The 27,630-nt window shown below is 37.2% G+C and overlaps 2 protein-coding genes and 1 long non-coding RNA gene across 6 annotated transcripts; 2 read left to right on the forward strand and 1 right to left on the reverse strand.

Annotated features, from left to right (window-relative positions):
• The first annotated feature begins 5,636 nt into the window (after positions 1-5,636).
• On the forward strand, positions 5,637-8,084 carry LOC147406684 (uncharacterized). The gene has a single exon (XM_086434837.1). It carries the CDS (start codon positions 5,737-5,739, stop codon positions 7,894-7,896), a length of 2,160 nt encoding a protein of 719 aa, XP_086290963.1. The 5' UTR covers positions 5,637-5,736; the 3' UTR covers positions 7,897-8,084.
• A 137-nt stretch (positions 8,085-8,221) lies between these two features.
• Positions 8,222-27,328, reverse strand: LOC147406685 (uncharacterized). Of its 4 annotated transcripts, none has more exons than XR_015176547.1 (7): positions 27,231-27,328; positions 26,919-26,988; positions 23,977-24,038; positions 22,038-23,139; positions 20,577-20,700; positions 9,853-10,015; positions 8,222-9,730 (listed from the first exon to the last, which is right to left on the reverse strand). It is a non-coding gene; the product is annotated as an uncharacterized LOC147406685 (long non-coding RNA). The 4 variants fall into 4 exon arrangements; XR_015176549.1 differs by having other exon boundaries at positions 27,096-27,234; XR_015176548.1 differs by lacking the exons at positions 9,853-10,015; positions 20,577-20,700.
• On the forward strand, positions 16,548-19,142 carry LOC147406686 (uncharacterized). The gene has a single exon (XM_086434836.1). The coding sequence runs from the start codon at positions 16,594-16,596 to the stop codon at positions 18,763-18,765; it is 2,172 nt and encodes a 723-aa protein (XP_086290962.1). The 5' UTR covers positions 16,548-16,593; the 3' UTR covers positions 18,766-19,142.
• Positions 27,329-27,630: the final 302 nt, after the last annotated feature.

Genomic DNA, 27,630 nt, shown 5'->3' on the forward strand with positions numbered 1-27,630 from the left:
ACTAAGAAAATGTAAAAGACATAGATCGAAAGTCTCGCTTTGATCTCCTTTAGCAACAAGAAAGCTTTTACAACCACAAAAAAAAAAAAAAAAGGGAGGATTTTCTCCAATGTGAAAAGAAGCCTTTTAAGTACTTCATAAATTTAGGAATCTGCTATTGCCACACCAACGTTTACTAAGTCCACACCAACTCCTATCTATATCACCAAAGAATTGTACACAATAGTAACTCTCTAAACTTATTACATACTTTTTTTACTTGCTTGAATTGAGTCGAGTCATCAAGATGATTTGACTCAATGAACATCCAGAGTCAAGTTGAGTTTTAAAATTATGGTCGTCATAATAGGCGAAAGACCCTAGACTAGGACGTTTCAAATTTTGGTTTGACATCTCGTCTCGTTTATTGTCAAAATAAACCATTTAATTCAGGGTAACAATTATTTATTCACATATATATATATATATATATAAAAGATAGAATAGAAAGTGTTTAATTAATAAAATCATATGTTATTTAATTAAATTTTAGATAAAAATAATTATTTTAATTAAAATATACAGAATTTTAGTTGGTTTGGCTGAGTTTTATTGACTTGAGTGAGATATTTAAAATAGAGAGATTTACCTAGCAGACTTAACTATTGCATTTTTATTACAAACACTCCCTTGGCCTTCTGACAACTCCAAGGAAAGCTTAGTTTATGAAGTTCATCACCCACCAAAACTCACTTTATCAAGTTTGTTACCAAGCAAACCTTCAGTGGGGATTCACGTCTTAAAATGTAAATTTATGAAGTTAATTTGTTACTCAACATACCTTGGAATGATTTCTAATAGCATCAATTTGTAACATCCAAAAACATGATATGATGTCACAAGGTCATAAAGGAAAAAAAAATTATAAGAATCAAATGAAATAAAAAAGAAAGAAAAAAGGGTTAATTTTTATCGTTAAATTTTAATTTTAAATTTGAGAGTTCAGTAACCATTCATTTTCAACACCTACGATAAAGCTAAAAAAGACTATTTTTTAATAAAAATGTTTTTGAAGCTAAGTTTTTATATGAAAACTAGAATTCTGTATTATTGGATTTCTAATTTGATAATTCATATAGGCCCAACAACCCTCAGTAATATTTGAAATCTTACTAAGTTTGTCATGATAGGCTAACAAACTTGATGAAGCAAGAGAGAGTTTGTAATAGAATTGCAAAACATAGGTCTGTCTAGTAAATCTCTGTTTAAAATATTTTTCAGGTCATCTCATTTATCTTATGAGATGATGTGAAGTTTGAGACTTACGTAAATCCATTTCATTGGTGAACGACAAGAGTCTTATCGGTATCTGATGAGATTTGAAATCGAATAATTAAAAATCAGGTTGATTTTTATTTAATATTGTGGAGGATATTTCACACTAGGAACTGAGGGTGACACGTGGCACCTAGGGATTCGAATTTGGTATGGATATACGAGAGTAAGCTTGGTAGAAAATACAAAATATGTACGAGATACGTCTTAAAATCCCCTTCTAAGTTGGAGAAGGGTAAAATCGGTAGTGGGGTCCATTTAAGTTCTAAGGTCTCATCTCTATATAGATAGATGGACACATGAGCTAAAAGGTATGATTGTTTTCCCCCATTCAAACTTTAATTTCTTTTATACTAAATCTCTGACTTGGGCGTCGGAGTGGACTCTTTGGCAGATCCGAGCGGACTACGAAAGGGAGGAAGAGCATCTCGAAGTAGAGCGAAAATCCGCATCTACAAATATGACCCATTTTGCTGTTATAGAAAAGCGATTAAATTGAAGATCACCACCACCATACGTACAAGGAGGTACTATTTTCCTGTCAAAATTATTTTCTCTATCAAGTTTGATCACTTGACCCATAGGAGGACCCCACCAAAACATCATTTGGTATCTTAGGACGACGATAATAATTAAGTAACAGTAAGTATTTAGGAGAGCGATCTGAATGTCCTTTTAATAATATATATATATATATATATATATATATATATATATATAATAGGAGAGAGTATATAATGCTTCCCATGTGTATTCTAAAATATGTTCGACATCATATTATCTGTTTTTCACACTGATACATCCAAGATCTAGATAAGACATTAAAATATTTTTTATATGATCCATCCAAGAGGTGGGCCCTAGAGATCATTCGGTTTGTATTTGTTATATGATGGAAAATATTGCTACATCCTACTCTCTCTCTAATGGAACTCTTCTGTCATATCAGCTTTCACTCCCTCCATCTTTTATGTTCTTTTGGGTCTTTGAATATTTCTTTTGTGTCAGGATCAATAGTTTTGGTAGGAGTTTAAGATACATTGGGCTCCTAATAAGACATTTTTTTTTTTTAAATGGCACATAGTCCAATATATTTGTTCTCCAATAAACAATTGCCACATAGATATCATATTTTACTATTGGAACAAAGGCCCTGCTCTGGATCACGACTCTTGTTCTTTTAACTTAGATTGTAATCTATAACTTTGTTGGATGTGCCCAACTTTTTCGTAGTTTATCACCTTAAACACGTGGTAACCTCAAAGTCGATCCTATACTTCCGAAAACCATAAGATGATTTGTGATGAGATTTAAAAAAAAAAATAATGTGGTTTAAGTTATGACATGTGGGATTGTGTAACTTTCGAAGTTGATGATGATATTAGGTTGATTGGATTTGAGAGGGTAAATGAGATGGTGACACATGATTTTGTAAGAATGGGATTTTGTGCTTTGTTGGACTTTGACATGAGCTTGAACTTTATTTGGGATTTGAAATAGTGCTACGTTGAGTTTAGGAATGGACGTGGGTATGCTATCGGGCTTGGGTTTGAGTTTGACTTTGGCTAAGAGCTAGCAATTGAGTAGGGGATTGATTTAGGCTTTTAGGATTTCGAAAGTTTGGATTGGCTAAGAATTTGATTTAGGATTAGATTAGGTTAGGGAATTGGATAGTTTGAGAATTAGATTGGAAATGGTTTAGAAAATTGGGCTTTGGATTTGTTGGACTTGAAAGGTGGGCCTAGGTTTTAGGTTGAACATGGATGAAGTTTAGAAACAGATGAAAATAGAATGAGAATTTGTTTATTTTTTAACCCATGGGCCAAACAAGGGCCTTAGGCTTTCACTTAGAAAAAGATTGGATTTTTTAAAATAAATGGCCTTTTGATTGCAAAATGATTTAAAACACACTTTTTATGGCCTTCTAGAGTTAGGTTTGTGCAAATTGAGGTGTCTGCAATTGAGATATCCATGAGTCATTTTTGATGAGTCACCAAGACCCAACCCAATTTTATGAAATCTATGTTACGTAAATTTATTGTGACACAATTATTATAACTCATCTTGGTATCATTCATGAACGAGTAAGATATTCAATGTGAATCATCATTCACATTAAATAGTCAAAGATCCGCTATGGCTTGCCCAATATTTTGAAAATATCGACAAGCCAATAAAACTTGGCCAAATCAACTGGGTTTTTGTCTTCTTTAATTAAAGAATTAATTTTTAGTAAGTTAAATATGTATTATCTTAACAAAATAATTTATTTACTGAATGACTTCTTATGAATCTTATTTTAAAAAATTATTATTATTTAAGTATAAATATATGTTAAAAACAATTACAAATTAAGTTAAATGGTTTATATAGTTCAGAATAAGATGATTCAGGTGAGTCAAAATCCAGTATCAATGGGTTCGAGACGAGATAAATATCAAAATTTAAAGTCATTTTACAAGGTGGATTATTAGAAGTTCAATCGTAAAATATTTTTATCTCATAGAAATAAAATATTAAAATTGGTTGACTCAACTGAATTTCTATTAATTTGACTGCGATTTTCTAATTATCGATAAAGTCATCGAAACTCAGGCATTTTAATTGTCAATAAGGATTATTTTAAACTATTACCATTTGTTTGTTGTTTATAAAAAAGGTTTCTTTATATATATGCCCATAAATTTAATAATTTGACTTATAATCATAATGACTTTTGTTCTTTTGATGGTCAATGAATTTTTATGCGATTGTCTATTGGTAATTAAGTTTATGATTCATGTGTAGTTTAGCCATCAAGGTCTTTCTAGACAATGGTTTTAAAACTCGTTTTGACATCTCGTCTCATCCATGAACGAGATCGAGTCGTCTCGTTCAACAATGAACACCCTCTGCCTTATTTGAAAAACACATCAGGTTTGAGATGACTCGTCTATACTTCTCGTTGGTGGACAATACCAAGACGAATCATCTCGGTCTCGGATGAGATTTAAAACCATGTTCTAGACACCTAAGCCATAAGCTTCACCTCCTCCTTGATTCATATACAATTTCCTTGAACATCCTAAAATTTATGTTAGAGAATGAAAATCACAATTTCCAATAATCTCAAGGCACTTAAAGGTAAGGGTCATGATTGGCAAAAGGGACAATCAACCTCTACTTGCTTCCATTGGGACTTCATTCCGCATATCGGGGGAAGTGAACCGTGGTTTTAAATCTTGTCCGAGACTGAGATCGAGATGATTGTCCACCAATGAGTAGGATAGACAAGTCATGTCAAACCAAATGTATTTCTCAAATAAGGCAGAGGGCGTTCATTGTTGAATGCGACGACTCGAATAAATCAGATGAGTCATCCAAAGCCACTCGATCTCAATCATGGACGAGACGAGATGTCAAAACAAGTTTTAAAACCATGAAATGGGCAGCCATTATGCCTTTTCACTCCAAGTTGAGGATTTCTGGTGACAAATCCAATTTGGGCATAGAAAGAAACAAAGATCAACAGTCCATCATTATTAGCACTTAGCCCTCGTTGATAGAAAATCCTGGCTTCACCTTGATTGCATGGCTTTTGCACCCTTATTGAAAATTGTAGATGCAAAAATTTACACAACCTTGAGATTTGTGATAGTGCCTCTTGATCTCTACCTCCTATGCTTTTAGGTGTGCCTCCAACACCACCTCTCTGGCCCCCAACTCAGAATAAAGTACCAAGATAAAAAAAACATAGGATTTAGGAGAGAGGAGAATGCACGTTTAAGCGTACATTACCCATGTATTTATAGAGTTCAAACTTATGAGCCCTTTTGATCATGCTTTCAAGTCCATTTTAATCTGTTTTAATAGGCTCTTTTAAATTAGGAATGTATACAGCCCAGATTCCGTTCTTATTCCCTCCTTCCATCTAGGAGTTTCCCCCTAAAATTGAGATCATCCAAATTTGTCTCTGCCATGTCCCTACCCATTTTATCGACCAATCTTCTTTGTCTCACTTCCGATTCTATCTTCTCCACCCACCGAGGTTCAACCACTTTCAAAAGATGTAATCCGAGCTATCCGAAATTCCTCACTTCGTCGGACTCGGATACAGAAGTTCGGTACCCTCTAACCTTTTTTCGATCCCAATGTGCCAAGTGTTATCGTTTGGTGCATTACGAAAAATATACCCGACAAAAACCTAATTTGCATGGCTCTTGAAATATTTAAAGCATGGGTTAGAAATATATCTATGGTAATTTATATAAAAAGCCCATTGCAGAAAATTTACGAGTCTCTTTATAATTATAACCAAATGTATCTCACAGTGAGCTAAACTAGATTTGATATCCAAAACCAACTTCCGGATGTAGTGGATCCAATCATCCTCAACATAAGAACCTCCAGTCCAGTCAGTCTTCAACAACACAAACTGAGCAAATGCACCCAGCACTGATGAAGCATCCATCATCATCTTTCTGTCTCCTCTATCTCTTCCTCCTCTTCTCTACAGCGGCGGACGCTAACGATGTAAGCAGCAGCAGTATAGTCTTTGCTACGTTGGGGAGAACACGGTACACCTTCGACATCTTCACTCTCCCAATCTTCCACACAAGGAACCAAAACGATGAACTTCAAGTCACAGATGGGCAATCTGTTAATTTTAACGGCTACTTCCCTTCTCCCACCTCATCTTCAATCCTTTCTCTTCTCCTCTCAAACCAAACCTTATCTCCTTTGCAACAACTCCTCTATGTCACAGAGAGACAAGGTTTTTCTAACATATATCTCGATGCATACTATTATGATACTCTCACCAACATCAAACCCAGAAAAAGATCAGCTCTTCAAATCCCAGCTCGAATTCAGATTCCTCTGTTACACCCAGAACAAAGCAACGGTCGAATTTCTATGAAAGATCGACCTTCAATCTCAGGTGATTATCTTATCTATGTTTCGACCCATGAGGATTCGGGTCAACCCAGAAAGAGCTGGGCTGCTGTGTACTCGACTCATCTCAGAACAGGCAAGACTAGGCGTTTAACTCCTTATGGGGTAGCCGATATCAGCCCTTCAATCTCTCCATCTGGGATTTGGACGGCTGTGGCTTCATCTGGGGAGAGAGGATGGGATGGTGAGGTTGAAGATCTCAAAACCCATATCTATATCTTCAGGACCAGTGACGGATCGAAACGGGTCAAAGTGGTGGAGTATGGCGGTTGGCCTTGTTGGGTCGATGAATTTACACTTTATTTTCATCGCAGTAGTGATGATGGATGGTGGAGTGTTTATAGAGCAATTCTACCTCGAAAGGGGACGATTCAGACCGGGTCGATAGTAATCGAACGGGTCACCCCACCGGGTCTTCATGCTTTCACCCCTGCTGCTTCTATGGGGAACAAGAGCTTCATTGCCTTGGCCACAAGGAGACCCACTTCAGATTTCCGCCATATCGAGCTGTTCGACCTGGCACGGAAGGAGTTCATAGAGCTAACTCGATCCGTCTCGCCCAAAACCCATCACTTCAACCCGTTTATCTCCCCCGATGGGAGTCAGGTCGGATACCATAGATGCAGAGGGAGTGGTAATGGAGGAAAAGGCAACAGTCCTCTTTTTCTGGAGAATGTCAAAATCCCGTCTCGGGAGGTATCTCTGTTCAGAATAGATGGGTCGTTCCCTTCCTTCTCTCCCGAAGGGGACCGCATTGCCTATGTTTCGACTCCCGGTCTTTATGTTTCGATCCCCGGTCTTTATGTTGTGAACAAAGATGGGTCAGGCAAACGAGAGGTCTTCTCTGGTGCTGCCTTCACTACTGCTTGGGACTGGAAACGAAAGGGAGTCGTGTACACCAGCATTGGTCCGACATTCGCTCCAGAGAGTGCACAAGTCGATATCATCTCCATTAACGTTGACGAGATAGATGAATTCGGTGAAATGGGTTCTACTTATTCGTACAAAAAACTTACATTTGGCGGTGAAAACAATGCATTTCCATCCCCATCTCCAGATGGGAAATGGATCGTGTTCAGGTCGGGACGATCTGGTCACAAGAACCTCTACGTCATGGATGCTTTGGAGGGAGAGAAAGGTGGGCTGAGTAGACTTACGGAGGGGCCGTGGACAGACACCATGTGCAACTGGTCTCCGGATGGTGAGTGGATCGCATTTGCTTCCGACCGAGACAACCCAGGTGGAGGGAGCTTTGGAATCTACTTCATACACCCCAATGGCACCGGACTCAAGAAAGTGCTCCATAGTGGCGAAGGCGGAAGGACAAACCACCCATGGTTCAGTCCCGACTCGAAGAGCATCACATTCACGACTGACTACGCAGCTGTGTCAGCTGAACCCATATCCAACCCACATCACTACCAGCCGTACGGTGACATCTTCATAGCTAGATCGGATGGAACTGACATTCAAAGACTGACTCATAACTCGTACGAGGATGGTACACCTGCTTGGGGACCTATGGTCATGAGATCTGTTGATGTCGAGTTGCCGTTCAGTGGAACTCATTGCTCGTTTGACGATTGTCATTGGCTTGGTCAGGCTCCTAACCATGGAGTTCGGGTCTCACCCAAGCCCAGATGTGGCTAGCACTTGGATGCTATTGTTACTAGCATATACTGGACTATACTAGTGTACCAAGTACTTGGAATAAGTCACTGTAATTAGTATCAAGGAAATCTGCTGCAATGTTGTAGTACTGTATTGTACAGTTTCAACTGGTGAAATAGATATAATAGTTATAACTATGAAATAAGCCAAATGGGCTCTTACCTGTGTTGACGACACTCATCTAATGGATCGATCACCAATGTCAGGTTGTCATCAACTGCAACAACCTCCTTAAAAAATGCATTTATACAGCTCAGAAATATTGATCGGCCAAGAACAATTTCACTTGAACAAATACCACAAATTTAGCAAAGTATCTTTCATCATCTTATAATCACTAATGTCAGAAATTTCAGTATATAATGTACCTTTTACAGATCAGTTCATGTCAGCTCGGATGAGGAAACAAATCCAATTCTCAGGATCTAACAAAATCCCACCAAAAATGTATTAACATTGAGATTCTTCTTTCCATTGCACAAGACCTCACCTTCGGCTGCTAGGGAACCATACAGAGCTGTCACCTGAACAAACAAGAAGAGATTCACTAGACATTGAAAAGACAACATAGAGACACAATCAGAATGGCTACTGTGGGGGAAATTCTTAAATATGGGCACGTGGCAGGAAATTAAGATCGGGAGTATAGATCCAAGGCTCGGATGGCCTGACATATAGGCCCAGTAGATTGAACTCTTCGGGAGCGAGCTGGATGTCTAGCTCGGACCGGGGGTCACCGATTGATTAGATAGCACGGGAAATGACATTTTAGGTCGGTAATACGGATCTGACATATGTGTCAGTTGATTGACAGCATTAACCACCCACGCCATGTCGCATCAGCTCTGATCACCCTAGAAGTGGCAGGGTAGTTGCAACAACTCCTACAGCTGACATGTTAGAGAGTGAGCTAGCTGCCCTCAATCGTTTCAAAGGGGGGCACAGAAAACGATCAAGTGGTATGCCTATAAAAGGAAGAGAACTATGGATAGAAGAGATTCGAATTCTTCTTCTCTCAAAACTACACTGATCAATTTGTCTAACTTGATCGTCGGAGTGGGCTGATTTGCAGGCCCCCCCCGAGATAGGAGAGAGGAAAAAGGGTAGGGCAAATTCGTGCATCTACAGCTACCACTGACTAACAACTCTAATTATATTCTCTATATACTGGACTGTTATCCAAAGTAAGAAGCCAAACAAGAAGGAAACGGTAACCCAAAAAAGAAATGGGTTGAGATAAGAACCCAAATGCAGAGAGAACAGGCGAGATTTCAGAAATCAGACGAGTCTTTACTACGTTAAGGCGGAGTCCAATCCAGGGGAATTACATAATAAAATAAATCCAAAATGAAAATGCTTAAGGGAGAGAGAAAAAAAAAATTCACAGAGAAGTTCCGATTTAATACAAAAAAAAAATACAGGAAACTTGAAACGAATAGGTGTTTCATCTGGTACCAAAGAAATTGCTTCTAAGGTTAGACATAGGCACATGGAAGTTGATCTTAGTAGAATTTATTGAAGTTGTGGGTCCAAAATGGGAAAAGATAATGAGTTAGGAACTCTTCAAAATGGAAGTAAAGAAAAACGGAGAAAAGGAGAAAGGTGAGGTGAGGTGAGGATCAGATTACATTTTCTATTCAGGAAATTTCACATGGATTTGCTTCTTTAAAGTAGATTAAATGAGCCAATTGAGTGGAGTTTCTTTGCTACCCATCTTTCCTGGGTACAATAGTTCCTGCCTTGCGGAAAAAGGGAATGCCCTCGTCCGTTACCTCCAACTTGTGCATCATGCCTCCATTTCACCAAATGTTATCTGCATAAAATGGGGCATATATATTGGAATAAGAAAGATTTCTTGGGGATATGACAGTTTGCAAAATAATGAAAAAGACGTTATAACAATAGCAAATTTCAACATTAAATAATCAAATGAACCAAGAAGTACAGAATGTATTATCCAATTAACCAAGTTTCTCTCCTTTTGGTGTCATGTTGGGCATGGCCTCTAAAGAAAGGATAGTAGGCACCACCTAGATGGTACTAGTGAACTAATAATTCGGATTAAGGATTGATAAAAAAAACCACCAACATATTGCACCTGTATGAAAATAAATATCCATATTAATTATTCCCTGCAGAGAACATATACCACTAGAAGACAACCACAAACTCCACTAACCAGAGAAAGACATTTCAACAAGACCAAGAGTCAAAATGATAGGAACCGAGATCCTGAGATGATCCCAATTTGCTGGTTTATCACCTGTCCAAACTGCTCGAGACCTTTGAAGATCATTCTGAAACTACATTGGAAGATTTGCAATTAAGGTTCTTTCCACCATCTCCATACATTAGGTCCCAACACTATCGTTGTTTTAAAAACCCTTCCTTTTATTACAGACATCACCAATACAAAGAAAATTCATCAAGTAAAATGCAGTTGGAAAGTGTATCAGTTCATTTGAATTCACTTTTTGTACAATATTTAACCACCACGGTTTTTCTTTCATGTCTACATAACTTTCCTACAGTATAAGGGCAGACCTATTATTACTCCAACAAATTAGCAATTTGTGGATACTTGAAAACGCTATCTATAGACTTAGATGGTCGCCTTGAGCATAGTTTGACAGATCCAACAGAGTCGTCACCAATTTTGGCTTCACTGAGAGTCAGGCAAGATCATTCCATATTCGTTCATAATAGCCCAGATGGCATTTTTTGTTGGTTTACCATGCAAACTATATTATTGTCACAGGCAACAACCATGTGTATTTGCATCAAGAGATTGATATCAAAGAGTTAAATTCCTTGAAATAGTTATGTTGCATAGAGATTGGTAGATCCCACAATGGAATCTTCTTGTCTCAATATGCACTTGATCTACAAGATACAGGTGCCTTCTTGCAAAGTCAAGTGGCACTCCCACAATAGTTATCACAAACATTCGATTGATCATAGAGATTTACTAACAGCTCCAGAGCCTTATCGATGCCTTGTAAGTTGGCTTACATATTTGAGTATTTGACCATTACTAGACTGATCTAGCCGACGATGTGCATAGGAGGTAAGTCAATTTAAGCACACTCCTAGACCTTCACATCTTAGTTACCATAAGTGCTGGGAAGCTGCTCTATGTTAGGAGTGGGAGCATCATCACAAACAAGAAATTGAACTATTTTATGATCGAAAGCTAGAGCAGGAATTCAGAGTGGGGGTGGCATGTTGCATAGAAGATTCTTGCAACTAGGCTTCACATATGGAAGATACAAGTCAAATCTTATATATCTCGCATGTGCCACTTCATATCTCAGCCTTTTTCTGATGTTCACTGAACTGAGTTAATTTTGGTTGTCAATATATTTTGGGGTCATAAATTTGTTGAAGGAAATTCAATGAGTTGGTTGAGTAAGAAGAAACCCAATGTAGAGCACACAATGGGTGACCAAGAACAAGGAACAAGACCCATCCAAAACTATCATATTCTATTCAGGAGCAACATCAATTAGAAGATATCATGATCCGAAGATCAATTACAAGAAAAAGGGATTTGCATTCAACTTACATATTGAGGATCACTAAGACCTCTTCAGGGAACCTCTGTTCATCCAAATTATGGAAGAAAACTCTCTATTCCAAAAAAAATAGTCTTTTCAAGGAAGAACTCAATCAGGGCTTATACCCATAGCTTAGTTGGAGTAAGGTCAGGTACATAAATTGCTTGAATAAAGTTCAGCTCAGCATCCCTGATGTAGAGCACGCAACGGGGCAACAAAAAACAAAGAACATATCTTCTCAAGAGGGACTTTCCCTATTTATTTTGAAATTACTAAAATAATCCTATTTTTTATATTACTAAAATATCTCTATAAACATATTTTATCCTTAAAAAAAAAAAATTAAATTTATAAAATTAATGGACTAGATTTAGGAAAAACCAAGATCTAACGTTTTCCGAAAAAAAATATTGGGAAATTTTAATTCAATTTTGATTAGGCAACAATAAAGACCGAATTGACTCATTCAAGTCATCTTTTCTTGGATGAGTGAAATCATTTAAGTCGAAATAAATTTCATCAGGTTAGAATCAGTTGACTCATGAAGATGACTAATAGGAAAAACACATGATCCCAATCTTGGAAACATAAAATCCAACGATTGTGATTAATCCTCAAAATAAGTATCCTCAAGCCTTTTGTTATCTTGATACATATAAATCATGGCTGTTGGATTTCATGTTTACATGGTTGATGTAACTATGAGATTTTCGGATTCAAAAGATCGATATTGCATGGTTTGGAGTCGTTACCATTCTTTTTAAGAAAATGTTGTGAATGGTTACTTAAAAATTATTTTAGAAAATTGTTATCTTTTTGGGAAAAGTAATGACTCTCGTATGGATAGAAAATAGATTTACCTAAAGATTAGGTAAGGAGTTCAACAAGAGACTGGGGACAAGGTGTTAGTCACCCTCTTTTTCCACCTTAGGTGATAATCTTTAAATATGATCATTTTAAAAGAAAATAATAAAGAAAAAGAAAATTCAATAAAAATATGATTTTGTAACCTTAAATATAAGAGGACATTGATATTGGCCTAAATCTTGAGGATCCTCCATTGGAAGAAGAGATCTTAATCATGTCTTGCCTTAAGAGCACACATTTTTTAAAGATGTAGGTTTTGATGGTTATGGGCCTATTCTTAAGAAAGAAGGGCTCAATGCATTTAGCCTTAAAACTAATTTGAGTGGTAGGTGCAAAAAGTGTGTATGATTCAAATAAAATAAATTATTTTGAAAATGCCCATAATCCCTATATTTTCTATCAAGTCAAAGTCCAATCTACCAGGAGTAGAGGAGGGCATTCATTACATCTTAGAATAGCTCTAAACAGAAATTAAAGAAGGGTAATTATAAAAGCACTCAACGAATTGGCAAGCCAACAATAGTCGACTAATTTTGTTTTATATAAAAGTTTTAGAATGAGCTGATTGTTGGTAAAGATGATTTCTATAAACGAGGAAATCATCCTCATTAAGAATAAACCCATTCCGAAACTTCTTACCCCACCAAAACAAGTTCTAGAATCATAAGTTGTCCATTTTTTTTTTATATAAAATAGTTTTGATAGGGTAAGAAATTTCAAAATTGGTTGATTTTTGGTGAGGATGATTTCCTCATCATAGAGATCATCCTCTCCAAAAATCAGCTCATTCCAAAACTTTTAACTTAGATAAGACAAAACAATTGGGCTATGGCTGGGTTGCCCTTATTAATTCGTGGGGTGCTTTTATAATTATCTATTAAAGAAAAAGGGAAGAGATAGAGGAGGGGAGGAAAAATGGGAATTACTACATTATTTTGTCCTTGTTCTACCTTGTCCCTGAGACCTTCTTTTTATAATGTTCTCTTCTTGATCTTCAAAATGAGTACCCTAGATTGAGTGCTAGTCAAGTAAAGAAAGAGTAGGGTGATTGATTGAAAGAATAGCCAAGGAGAAGGTGATAGCGGCAAAATGGTAAACATATGTAATTTTTTGGAGGGTTAAGTAAGTTGATTAAGGAAAATGGATGTGGTGCAGCATGAAGATGGCTTGTGATGAGATTTTTGAAAAAAAATGATGTGGTTAAGTTATGACATGTGGTATTGTGTAACTTTCAAAGTTGATGATGAGATTAGGTTGATTGGATTTGAGAGGGTAAATGAGATAGTGACAGACGACAACTTTGTGATAACGGATTTTTGTGCTTTGTTGGACTTTGACATGAGCTTGGACTTTGTTTGGGGTTTGAAATAGTGATCAAGGTCGAGTTTAGGAATGGACATGGGTATACTATTGGGCTTGGGTTTGAATTTGACTTTGACTAAGAGCTGGCAATTGAGTAAGGGATTGACTTAGGATTTCGAAGGTTTGGATTGTCTAAGAATTTATTTAGGATTATATTAGGTTAGGGAATTGGATAGTTTGAGAAATGGATTGGAAATGGTTTAGTAAATTGGGCTTTGGATTTGTTGGGCTTGAAAGGTGGCCCTAGGTTTTCGCTTGAATATGGAGTAGTTTAGAAACAGAAGAAAATGGAATGAAAAATTGTTTATTTTTTAACCCATGGGCCAAACAAGGGCCTTAGGCTTTCATTTAGAAAAATATTAGATTTTTGATAATAACTTGGCAAAATGATTTAAAACACATTTTTTATGAGCCTTTTTAAGGTGGGCCTGTGAAAATTAGGGTGTATACAATTGAGATAATGTGTTTTCTCATGAGTGTTTCTTGACAAGTCACCGAAACCCAACCCAATTTTATGAAATACATATTACGTAAATTTATTGTGACACAATTATTATAACTCATCGAGGTATCATTCACGAACAAGTAGGAGATTCAATGTGAATCGTCATTCACATTAAATCGTCGAAGATCTGCTATGGCTTGTCCAATATTTTGAAAATATTGACAAGCCAACAAAACTCGGCCAAATCAACTGGATTTTTGTCTTCTTTAATTAAATGATTAATTTTTAGTAAGTTAAATGTGTATTATCTTAACAAAATAATTTATTACTGAGACTTCTAATGAACCTTATTTCAAAAAATTATAATTATTTAAGTATAAATATATGTTAAAAACGATTACAAATTAAGTTAAATGATTTATATAGTTCAGAATAAGACGATTCGGGTATCAATGGGGACGAGATGAGATAAATATCAAAATTTAAAATCAATTTATAAGGTGGATTATTTGATGTTCAATTGTAAAATATTTTTATCCCATAGAAATCGATTGACTCAACTGAATTTCTATTAATTTGACTGCGATTTTCTAATTATTGATAAAGTCATCAACACTCAGGCTTTGTAATTGTCAATAAGGATTGTTTTAAACTATTGCCATTTGTTTGTTGTTTATAAAAAAAGGTTTCTTTGTTTTGGTGTTTATACATGCCCATAAATTTAATAATTTGACTTATAACCATGATGACTTCTGTTCTTTTGATGGTCAATGAATTTTTATGCAATTGTCTATTGGTAATAAGTTAATGATTCATGTGTAGTCTAGCCATGAAGGTCTTTCTAAACAATGGTTTTAAAACTCGTTTTGACATCTCGTCCCATTCATGAACGAGACTGAATTGTCTCGTTCAACAATAAACGCCCTCCGTCTTATTTGAGAAACACATCAAACTTGAGATGACTTGTCTATACTTTTTGTTGGTGGACGATACCAAGACGAATCATCTTGGTCTCTGACGAGTTTAAAACCATGTTCTACACACCTAAGCCATAAGCTTCACGTCCTCCTTGACTCATGCAATTGCCTTGAATATCCTAAAATTTATATTAGAGAATGAAAATCACAATTTCCAATAATCCCAAGGCACTTAAAGGCAAGGGTCATGATTGGCAGAAGGGGCGATCAATCTCTACTTGCTTCCGTTGGGACCTCATTCCGCAACTTGGGGGAGGTGGACCATAGTTTTAAATCTCGTCCGAGATCAAGATAAAGACGACTAGTCCGATTTATCTCGATATTGTCCACCGAGTAGGATAGACAAGTCATGTCAAACCAAATGTATTTCTCAAATAAGGCAGAGGGCGTTCATTGTTGAACGTGACAACTCGAATAAATCAGATAAGTCATCCCAAACCACTCGGTCTCGATCATAGATGAGATGAGATGTCAAAACAAGTTTTAAAACCATGAAGTGGGTAGCCATTATGGCTTGTAACTCCAAGTTGGGGGTTTTTGGTGAAGAGCCCAGTTTCAACATAGGAAGAAACAAAGATCATCAGTCCATTATTGTTAGCACTTAGCCCCCACTAACAAAAAATCCTGACTTCACTTTGATTGCATGACTTTTGCATTCTTATTAAAAATTGTAGATGCAAAAAACTTACACTACCTTAGAATTTGTGATAGTGCTTCTTAATCTCTATCTCCTATGCTTTTAGGTGTGCCTGCAACAACATATCTTTGATGCCCAAGTCAGAATAAAGTACAAAGATAAATAACATAAGATTTAAGGGAGAAGAGAATGCACATTTAAGTGTACATCACCCATGTATTTATAGAGTTCACACTTAGAATCCCTTTTGATCATGTTTTCAAGTCCATCTTAATCCATTTTAGTAGATTGTTTTCAATTAGGAATGTATCTAATCTAGATTTCATTCTTATTCCCTCATTCCATCTAGGAGTTTTTCCCTAAAATAGAGATCGTTCGAATTTGTCTTTGCCACTACCCTAATTTTTAGGGATTTTATTAACCAATCTTCTTTGTTTCACTTCCGATTCTATCTTCTCCACCTATTGAGGTTCAACCACTTTTGAAAGATGTAATCCGAGCTATCCGAAATTCCTCACTTTGTTGGACTCGGATATGGAATTTCGGTACCCTTTAACCTTCTTCGATCCCAATGTGCTATGTGTTATCTTTTGGTGCCTTATGAAAAATATCCCCGACAAAAACCTAATTTGCATGGCTGTTGAAATATTTAAAGCATGGGTTAGCAATATATCTATGGTAATTTATATAAAAAGCCCATTGAAAATTTACAATTCTCTTCATAATTATAACCAAATGTATCTCCCAGTAGTGAGCTAAACTAGATAAGATATCCAAAACCAACTTCCGGATGTAGTGGATCCAATCTCATTCTAATTATCCTCTCAACATATGGACCTCCAGACTTCAACAACACAAACCGAGCAAATCCACCCAGCAAAGATGAAGCATCCATCATCTTTCTGTCTCCTCTATCTCTTCCTCTTCTTCTCTACAGTGGTGGACGCTAACGATGTAACCAGCAGCAGTATAGTCTTTACTACGTTGGGGAGATCTCAGTACACCTTCGACATCTTCACTCTCCCAATCTTCCACACAAGGAACCAAAACGATGAACTTCAAGTCACAGACGGGCAATCCGTTAATTTTAACGGCTATTTCCCTTCTCCCACCTCATCTTCAATCCTCTCTCTTCTCCTCTCGAACCAAACCTTATCTCCTCTGCAACAACTCCTCTATGTCACTGAGAGACAAGGTTTTTCTAACATATATCTCGATGCATACTATTATGATACTCTCACCAACGTCAAACCCAGAAAAAGGTCAGCTCTTCAAATCCCAGCTCGAATTCAGATTCCTCTGTTACATCCAGAACAAAGCAACGGTCGAATTTCTATGAAAGATCGACCTTCAATCTCAGGTGATTATCTCATCTATGTTTCGACCCATGAGGATTCGGGTCAACCCAGAAAGAGCTGGGCTGCTGTGTACTCGACTCATCTCAGAACAGGCAAGACTAAGCGTTTAACCCCTTATGGGGTAGCCGATATCAGCCCTTCAATCTCTCCATCTGGGATTTGGACAGCTGTGGCTTCATCTGGGGAGAGAGGATGGGATGGTGAGGTTGAAGATCTCAAAACCCATATCTATATCTTCAGGACCAGTGACGGATCGAAACGGGTCAAAGTGGTGGAGCATGGCGGTTGGCCTTGTTGGGTCGATGAATTTACACTTTATTTTCATCGCAGTAGTGATGATGGATGGTGGAGTGTTTATAGAGCAATTCTACCTCGAAAGGGGACGATTCAGACCGGGTCGATAGTAATCGAACGGGTCACCCCACCGGGTCTTCATGCTTTCACCCCTGCTGCTTCTATGGGGAACAAGAGCTTCATTGCCTTGGCCACAAGGAGACCCACTTCAGATTTCCGCCATATCGAGCTGTTCGACCTGGCACGGAAGGAGTTCATAGAGCTAACCCGATCCATCTCGCCCAAAGCCCATCACTTCAACCCGTTTATCTCCTCTGATGGGAGTCGGGTCGGGTACCATAGATGCAGAGGGAGTGGTAATGGAGGAAAAGGCAGCAGTCCTTTTTTTCTGGAGAATGTCAAAAGCCCTTCTCAGGAGGTATCTCTGTTCAGGATAGACGGGTCGTTCCCTTCCTTCTCTCCCGAAGGGGACCGCATTGCCTATGTTTCGTTCCCCGGTCTTTCTGTTGTGAACCAAGATGGGTCGGGCAAACGAGAGGTCTTCTCTGGTACTGCCTTCACTACTGCTTGGGACTGGAAACGAAAGGGAGTCGTGTACACCAGCATTGGTCCGACATTCGCTCCAGAGAGTGCACAAGTTGATATCATTTCCATTAACGTTGACGAGATCGATGAATTCGGTGAAATGGGTTCTACTTATTCGTACAAAAAACTTACATTTGGCGGCGAAAACAATGCATTTCCATCCCCATCTCCAGATGGGAAATGGATCGTGTTCAGGTCGGGACGATCTGGTCACAAGAACCTCTACGTCATGGATGCTTTGGAGGGAGAGAAAGGTGGGCTGAGTAAACTGACAGAGGGACCGTGGACAGACACTATGTGCAACTGGTCTCCGGATGGTGAGTGGATCGCATTTGCTTCCGACCGAGACAACCCAGGTGGAGGGAGCTTTGGAATCTACTTCATACACCCCAATGGTACCGGACTCAAGAAAGTGCTCCATAGTGGCGAAGGCGGAAGGACAAACCACCCATGTTTCAGTCCCGACTCGAAGAGCATCGCATTCACGACTGACTATGCAGGTGTGTCAGCCGAACCCATATCCAACCCACATCACTACCAGCCGTACGGTGACATCTTCATAGCTAGATCGGATGGAACTGACATTCAAAGACTGACTCATAACTCGTATGAGGATGGTACACCTGCTTGGGGACCTATGGTCATGAGACCTGTTGATGTGGAGTTGCCGTCCAGTGGAACTCAATGCTCATTCGAGGATTGTCATTGGCTTGGCCAAGCTCCTAACCATGGAGTTCAGGTCTCACCCAAGCCCATATGTGGCTAGCACTTGGACGCTATTGTTACTAGCATATACTGAACTATACTAGAGTACCAAGTACTTGGAATAAGTCACTGTAATTAGTATTAAGGAAATCTGCTGCAATACTGTAGAGTTTCCGTCCAGTGGAACTCAATGCTCGTTCGAGGATTGTCATTGGCTTGGCCAAGCTCCTAACCATGGAGTTCAGGTCTCACCCAAGCCCATATGTGGCTAGCACTTGGACGCTATTGTTACTAGTATATATTGAACTATACTAGAGTACCAAGTACTTGGAATAAGTCACTGTAATTAGTATTAAGGAAATCTGCTGCAATACTGTAGTACTATGTTGTACAGTTTTAAGTGGTGAAATAGATATAATAGTTATAATTATGAAAGAAGCCAAATGGGCTCTTACCTGTGTTGACGACACTCATCTAATGGATCGATCACCAATGTCAGGTTGTCATCAACTGCAACAACCTCCTTAAAAAATGCATTTATATAGCTCAGTAATATTGATCGGCTAAGAACAATTTCACTTGAACAAATACCACAAATTTAGCAAAGCATCTGTCATCGTCTTATAATCACTAATGTCAGAAATTTCAGTATATAATGTACCTTATACAGATCAGTTCATGTCAGCTCGGATGAGGAAACAAATCCAATTCTCAGGATCTAACGAAATCCCACCAAAAATGTATTAACATTGAGATTCTTCTTTCCATTAAACAAGACCTCACCTTCGCCTACTAGGGAACCATACAGAATGGCTACCACTTTCAAACAACTCTAATTATATTCTCTATATACTGGACTGTTATCCAATGTAAGAAGCCAAACAAGAAGGAAACAGTAACCCAAAAAGAAATGGGTTGAGATAAGAACCCAAATGCAGAGAACAGGCGAGATTTCAGAAATCAGACGAGTCTTTACTACCTTAATGTGGAGTCCAATCCAGGGGAATTACATAATCAAATAAATCCAAAATGAAAATGCTTAAGGGAGAGAGAAAAAAAAAATTTCACAGAGAAGTTCCAATTTAATACAAACAAAAAAAAGTACAAGAAACTTGAAACGAATAAGTGTTTCGTCTGGTACCAAAGAAATTGCTTCTAAGGTTAGACATAGGCACATGGAAGTTGATCTTAGTAGAATTTATTGAAGTTGTGGGTCCAAAATGGGAAAAGATAATGAGTTAGGAACTCTTCAAAATGGAAGTAATGAAAAACGGAGAAAAGGAGAAAGGCGAGGCGAGGTGAGGATCTGATCAGATTACATTTTCTATTCAGGAAATTTCACATGGATTTGCTGCTTTAAAGTAGATTAAATGAGCCAATTGAGTGGAGTTTCATCGCTATCCATCTTTCCTTGGTACAGTAGTTCCTGCCTTGTGGAAAAAGGGAATGCCCTCGTCCGCTACCTCCAACTTGTGCGTCATGCCTCCATTTCACTACATGTTAAATGCATAAAATGGGGCATATATATTGGAATAAGAAAGATTTCTTGGGAATATGACAGTTTGCAAAATAATGAAAAAGACATAATACCAATAGCAAGTTTCAACATTAAATAATCAAACGAACCAAGAAGTACAGAATGTATTATCCAAATAACCAAGTTTCTCTGCTTTTGGTGTTATGGTGGGCATGGCCTCTAAAGAAAGGATAGTAGGCACGACCTAGTTGGTACTAGCGAACTTATAATTCGGATTAAGGATTGCCAAAAAAAAAACCACCAACATATTGCACCTGTATGAAAGTAAATATCCATATTAATTATTCCCTGCAGAGAACATTTACCGCTAGTTGACAACCACAAACTCCACTAACCAGAGAAAGACATTCCAACGAGACCGAGAGTCAAAATGATGGGAACCGAGATCCTGAGATGATCCCAATCTGCTGGTTTATCTCCTGTCCAAGCTGCTCCAAACCTTTGAAGATAATTCTGAAACTACATTGAAAGATTTGCAATTGAGGTTTAAGGCTGTAAGTTCTTTCCACCATCTTCATACATTAGTTCCAACACTATCGTTGTTTTAAAAATCCTTCCATTTATTACAGACATCACCAACCCAAAGAAAATTCATCAAGTAAAATGCAGTTGGAAAGTGTATCAGTTCATTTGAATTCACTTTTTGTACAATATTTAATCACCAAGGTTTTTCCTCCATGTCTACATAACTTTCCTACAGTAAAAGGGCAGACCTATTACTCCAACAAATTAGCAATGCGTGGATACTCGAAAACACTATCTATAGACTTAGATGGTCGCTTTAAGCATAGTTTGACAGATCCAACAGCGTCGTCATCAATTTTGGCTTCACTGAGAGTCAGTCAAGATCATTCCATATTCGATCATAATAGCCCAGATGGCATTTTTTGTTGGTTTACCATGCCAACTATATTATTGTCACAAGCAATGGCCATGTGTATTTGCATCAAGAGATGATATCAAAGAATTCCTTGAAATAGTTATGTAGCATAGAGATTGGTAGATCCCACAATGGAATCTTCTTGTCTCAATATGCACTTGATCTGCAAGATATGGGTGCCCTTCATGCAAAGCCAAGTGGCACTCCCACAATAGTTATCACAAGCATTCGATTGATCATAGAGATTTACTACCAGCTCCAGAGCCTTATCAACTCCTTGTAAGTTGGCTTACATATTTGAGTATTTGACCATTACTAGACTGATCTAGCCTAAGATGTTCATAGGAGGTAAGTCAATTTAAGCACACTCCTAGAACTTCACATCTTAGTTACCATAAGTGCTGGAAAGCTGCTCTATGTTAGGAGTGGGGGCATCATCACAACCTAGAAATTGAATTATTTTATGATCGAAAGCTAGAGCAGGACTTCAGAGGGAGGGTGGCATGTTGCATAGAAGATTCTTGCAACTAGGCTTCACATATGGAAGATACAAGTCAAATCTTCCGCTATCTTAAGGCTCCACCTTGCCGAGGTCTTCTATATATCTCGCATGTGCCTCTTCATATCTCAGCCTTTTTCTAATGTTTACTGAACTGAGTCAATTTTGGCTGTCAATACATTTTGGGGTCATACATTTGTTGAAGGAAATTCAGTGAGTTGGTTGAGTAAGAAGAAACCCAATGTAGTGCACACAATGGGTGACCAAGAACAAGGAGCAAGACCCATCCAAAACTATCATATTCTATTCAGGAGCAACATCAATTAGAAGATATCATGGTCTGAAGATCAATTACAAGAAAAAGATAGATTAGGGAATGGACCAACTTAATAGTAAAAGGATTTGCATTCAACTTACATATTGAGGATCACTACGACCTCTTCAGGGAACCTCCGTTCATCCAAACTACAGAAGAAAACTCTCTATTCCAATGCAAATACCCATTTCACATGACGTAGGACATTCCTACCTCCAAATGTGAGTTGACTCAATCCAAACACTTCATTGTTGCACTCAAGGTAGGTTTCATTGGATTCTCGTGCCTCATCATTCTCTTCAAGTTGGAGAAAGCTCACCCTCAAGCTTTGGATAACGAACTTCTCAATCTGATCAAAACACTTGTTTTCTTTTGATATTTTCTATTTTTTTTCTTGATGTTGTTGGTTGATGATCTCACACTTGACTACTCAAAGTCATCTTTGCAATCTCACTCCCACGAGCGTTTGCACGGACTCTAATACCAATTGATTTAGAAAATGCAATAGAATTATAAGGAACGAGACCCATTCGAAAAAATAGTATTCCATTTAATTAGAAGATTTCACAATCCGAAGATCAATTACAAGAAAAAGAATATTAAGAAAATAGATTAGAAAATGATCTGACCCAATAGGATGGAGATCCATACTTGACTTACATATTGAGGATCAATACAACATCTTTAGGGAACCTTTATTCACTCAAATCGTGAAATGAGCTTCTCTATTCAAAGAATAATCTGCTTAAGGAAGAACTTAATCTCAATTCATCATAACTTGTAGAAAATGAACCTAAAGGTCTTCTTATGTAGACTTTCTATCCAACCCCCAATCACCTTATTTAATTTTAATCATAAACTCTAAGTAATCTAAATATTATTATAATATTCTACCTACCAACCACTTTGTTTACCCAAAATCACATTTTTCAATGCTTGGAATTCACTCCCTATGCATGGAATATTCCCACACTTTTTTACCCATTTTTTCTTCAAATTGACGCAAACTCTTACGTTGATGCGAACCTTGATGCAAATACCTATTTCACATAATGTAAGGTATTCTTACCTTTAAATGTGAGTTGACTCAGTCCAAATGCTTTGTTGTCAGACTCAAACTAGGATTTGTTGAATTTTGGCCTCATCATTCTTTTCATGCTGGAGAAAACTCGCCTTCAAGTTTTGAATAATGAGGTGCTCCATCTGATCACAACAATTTTTTTCTCTTAATATTTCTTCTCTTTTTTTGTTGATGTTGTTAGTTGATGATCTCACATTTGTCTACTTGAAATCATTTTCACAATCACATTAATATGAGCATTTATACTAACTCTAATACCAACTGATGTAGAGTAACCAATATGGAAGCTTCACATATTAATATAAATTAGTAAGAACAAGGCAAATGGGCACTATGATGTAGTGTCTTACATTGGGAGCACTTATTTCCTTCTTGTAGCCTATAAAAGGGTAGGGGAATAACCCAACCAGTTTTGAAATCCATCTTGTTTTGAATTAAAAGACTATTAAGTCTTTGAGTTAATCTTTAACTCATTGAGCTGATCGTAAATCTGATTTTTTTATTATGGGTAAGCTGAACTTGAATCCCTGACCTTAAAGTTGCTTTGTAATGTGTCAAACCAATTGATCTATGGGTCTAAGCCCATTTTTTTAACTAGATTTGGTTTTGGTCGATCATATTGGACTTTTTATGTGTATTCGGATATTATAGTGGTGGTAACTGAATGGTATTTCAGTGTTAGTCATCAAGTGTTCATTTGTCTTATTCTCACTAATTTACATTGATCTATGAAACTTATTTTGTGTCCACCTTACATCAATTAGTATCAGAGCTAGTACAAATGCTCATGTGAGTGGAATTGATAAGATGACTTCAAGTAAACAAATGCAAGATCATTAATCGACAATGTCAACCAAAAAAATTATCATAATTAGATAGAATAGCTCGTCATCCAAAATTGAGGGAGAGTTTTCTCTAACCTGGAGAGAATGATAAAGCCAAAATCCGATGATGCTTACCTTGGGTCTGATAACGGAACGTTTGGACTGAATCAACTCTTACATTTGGAGGCAAGAATGTCCTATATAATGGAAAATGAATATTTGCATTGAGATTTGCATCAACACATTAGTTAATTCAACATGAATAAAAAAATAATTAAAAAATGATGGAAAGTCTAAGCTCATTTTTTGTAAGTATGATAAATTGATATGAGTTTGAGTTCTTCCTAAAGAAGACTTTAGAATGGGGAAGTTTATTCCATGATCCTATAGACAAGTGCGTGATCCTTAATATATAAGACGAGTACGGGTCTCCTTATTATTGGGTCAGATCATTCCTTAATTTATTTTTTCATTCTTCTTATATTTTTTTGTTGTAATTATTTTTTGGATCATCAAATCTTGTAATAGATGCTGCTTATAAATGGAATATAATATTTGTAGATGGATCTCATTCTTTCTTCTTGGTTGGTCGTTGTGTGCTTTACATTAATTAATGCTAACCACCTCCCATCAATTCTACCTATGACTTCTCCCCCAAGACTAAGATTAAAACAAAAACTAAAGTTCTCTAGACATACACCATTTCTTCACCTTCCAAACGTTACATTTTTCAATTTTTTAAGAGAACAAAAAATATAATTAATGAGATCCAATTCCCATGTGGGTCATCCCACCATGCCAAAGGTATTCAAATTCTCTTGGGAATGAATGTCAATTCACCATCAAGTTAACTAATTTTGTTCCTAGTTGGCTCATTTTGTATTTTTGGACTCAATCCTTGATCATCACGATCAGGAGGCTTTGATTCAAGATCGGTTTTGGTCCATCTTTGTATACCATTCCTTCAGCCCCATCATTTTCCCCATGTTGGAGAGAACTCACCCTCGACTTCAATACTTGGTGCCTTGCAATTGAGTACATGTGTTTCAATTCCTCACAAAACATGCAGATCCACACTATCAGGACATTTTTCTCGGGCATCCTTTCCATACAATATGTATGAATAACCCTGTCACGACATTTTTAACATGGAACAAGATGTTCTGGACAACCCTTCACCTCACATAACTGAAACCTTACATTAATACAAATATACTCCTCTTCGGACATGATACTCACCTCGTTGGACCCCGTTAACACACCTCATTGTTGTTATCAGGCTCATCATTGAAATTGTCTTCTCCAGGATCCATAGCCAGATGGTAGTTGTTGGGTTCCTCGATTGATTCTGATTGCTGACTATTATCACCTGAACTATTTGAGTAATTGAAAAATCATATTCCATTTCAGACTCCGAAATATCTTCGTCAGAGTCCAAATTGGCCTCTTCATTTTCCGAAGGTTCTTCATGCTCCAAAAATTTCTCATATTCAGTAAAGCAGTCATAATCCCTATCAGATTCCAAAAATTTTCTTTCAGATTCTTGGACATTTTCTTCAAATAGACTAAGTTCTGGATCAATGGAAATATCAATATACTCCGTTTGAACATTAGAGTTTGCATTATTGCCGTTTACAAATTATTGAGAGGTTCTGAGGATTTATCAAGTTCATCCTAATTTGTTACAATTTCGTTCTCCAATTTTGGCTTGGGAGAAATTAAACTATTTTCTTCTCATGAAAAAGTAGAGGAAGATTAAAATAAATCCTAACTCTATCCTTGGGAGTAAGATAAAAAGCAATCTATTTTTCTTTAAAGGCTTATCCGAAGCAGATTATCTGTCCTCATAGATAACTCTCTCCTTTGATGCTAAACGCTCTGTTGTTTATTGGAACTTTCACTTTTCATTGTTGCATCTTCTCAACTTTGAGGACTGTTCTCGTTGCTTCTATCCACCATTGATCCGGACCAAGAGTGTTAAACAAGCTGTAATACCAACTGATATTGAACGGCTGCAATGTAAGCTTCACAAATCAATGTAACATCCGAATAAACATAAAAAGTAGAATATAATCCACGAAAACCTACTAGCATTAGCTTAGGGAGCTATTAGTTCAACCCAAATACACAATAATCTTTAATTCAAAACAAAATGGACTTCAAAATTGGTTGGGTAGTCCCCCCTATGGCCTTTTATTCAGTATGAAAAGGAAAATAAATGCTAATCACCTCCCATCAAATCTACCAAGGACTCCTCCCCATAAAACAAAAATTATGTGAAAGAGTTTCCTAGAGGCCCACACTATCCTCTCACCTTCCAGCCTTAGAACAAAAATATGATTAATGAGATCCAATTCCCATGTGAGCCGTCCCACCCTAGACATGGGTCTCACTGTGCCTAAGCTCTTCAACTTCTCTTGAGAATGAATGTTAACTCACCATCGAGTTGACTCATTTTGTTACCGGTCGGCTCACTTTGTACTTTTGGATGCTATACTTGATCATCACGGTTGGGAGGCAGTAGTCCGCTCTAGTGATAAAGCTAAGTAAACTAGAGCCAAGACTCATACCACATGTAAGTTTACATGGCTTAAAAGTTTTCTTCATGAACTTGGGATCCAGGTTCCTCACCCCATGGAGACACATTGTGACAGTTTAGGCTACCATCCAAAATGCACCGAAACCAGAATTTCATGCATAAAGAAAACAAACTCACAAGGTTCGAGAGAAAATCTTTGGTGGTACAATTTCGACTCTACGCATTCAATTTACATATTAGCTTGTTGACATTGTGATCAAAGCATTAAAACATTAAAAAAAATTTATAATGTCTAGAAGTTGATAGTTACAGTTGACATCCATTCAAGACTCCAAATAAAATCATCAATGCCCTTAATTATATAGGAGCAATAATAAAATACTAAACTTGGGATCGTCTAGAATTATTGATAAGTAAGTATTGGATATAGGAGTGTAATTGACAGCCGATAGAAGACGATTCAAGGTTCTTGATCGATGTTTCAAATTCTAAGGCAACGTAAGATGTTTTCACATTATAATCATTAAGAACACAATACCTCTTCTCACATTGATATCTTCAATGTCGAGCCAGATGACGAATCGACATTCTAGAAATCCTCCTCATCCCTGTAATTCAATCATGAAAAAATATGCATAATTGAGATTAAAGAGGCGATAGGGTTCCGAATGCTTCAAATAATTCAGGAATCCCATAAACAAAAACAAAATTATACATCGAGGCTTATCGAGATTGCAATTCCATTCCTCCCAGTCTTTCTCTTCTTTTTTAGCCCTAAATTCTTGCGAATTAAGTGATAAAACATAAACCCTAGAAAACAGCTTCACAGGTGAAGATGGAGAGGAATTACCTCCATTCAACTTGAAACCTTCTGCAATCAATCAAAACTTCGACTTTCTTTTCGAACGTTTGAATTTGGTTACAATTCACATCGGAAACCTCGATGGACCAAGACCCTTCTTATTTTTAGAGGCTCAACCAAGACGTTGGGCCAATTTTATTTATTTTTTACTCTATTCAAGCCCAAATTTGGCCCATAAAAAGTCTCATTTTTTTTTTCAATCATTCGGGTTAAAAATGGGCTCTAAAATGTGGCCCACCAAAATTTTTAAGACCTTCTGTGTGTATGCTGTTGAATATTTCAAAACAGTATTGGCATTTTCAAGTACGTACATAATGCTTAATTTTCTATTTTATGATTCATAATATTTTATTTAAAATGATAATTTTTTGTATAAATTGATTTACTA

The sequence above is a fragment of the Akebia trifoliata genome, chromosome 3 (assembly GCF_017979445.1).
Source record: "Akebia trifoliata isolate Shusen 1 chromosome 3, ASM1797944v1, whole genome shotgun sequence".
NCBI lineage: Eukaryota > Viridiplantae > Streptophyta > Magnoliopsida > Ranunculales > Lardizabalaceae > Akebia > Akebia trifoliata.

Bases quoted from the DNA above. Each gene is read 5' to 3' on its own strand.
- LOC147406684 (XM_086434837.1), top strand. From the start codon at position 5,737: ATGCACCCAGCACTGATGAAGCATCCATCATCATCTTTCTGTCTCCTC.
- LOC147406686 (XM_086434836.1), top strand. From the start codon at position 16,594: ATGGACCTCCAGACTTCAACAACACAAACCGAGCAAATCCACCCAGCA.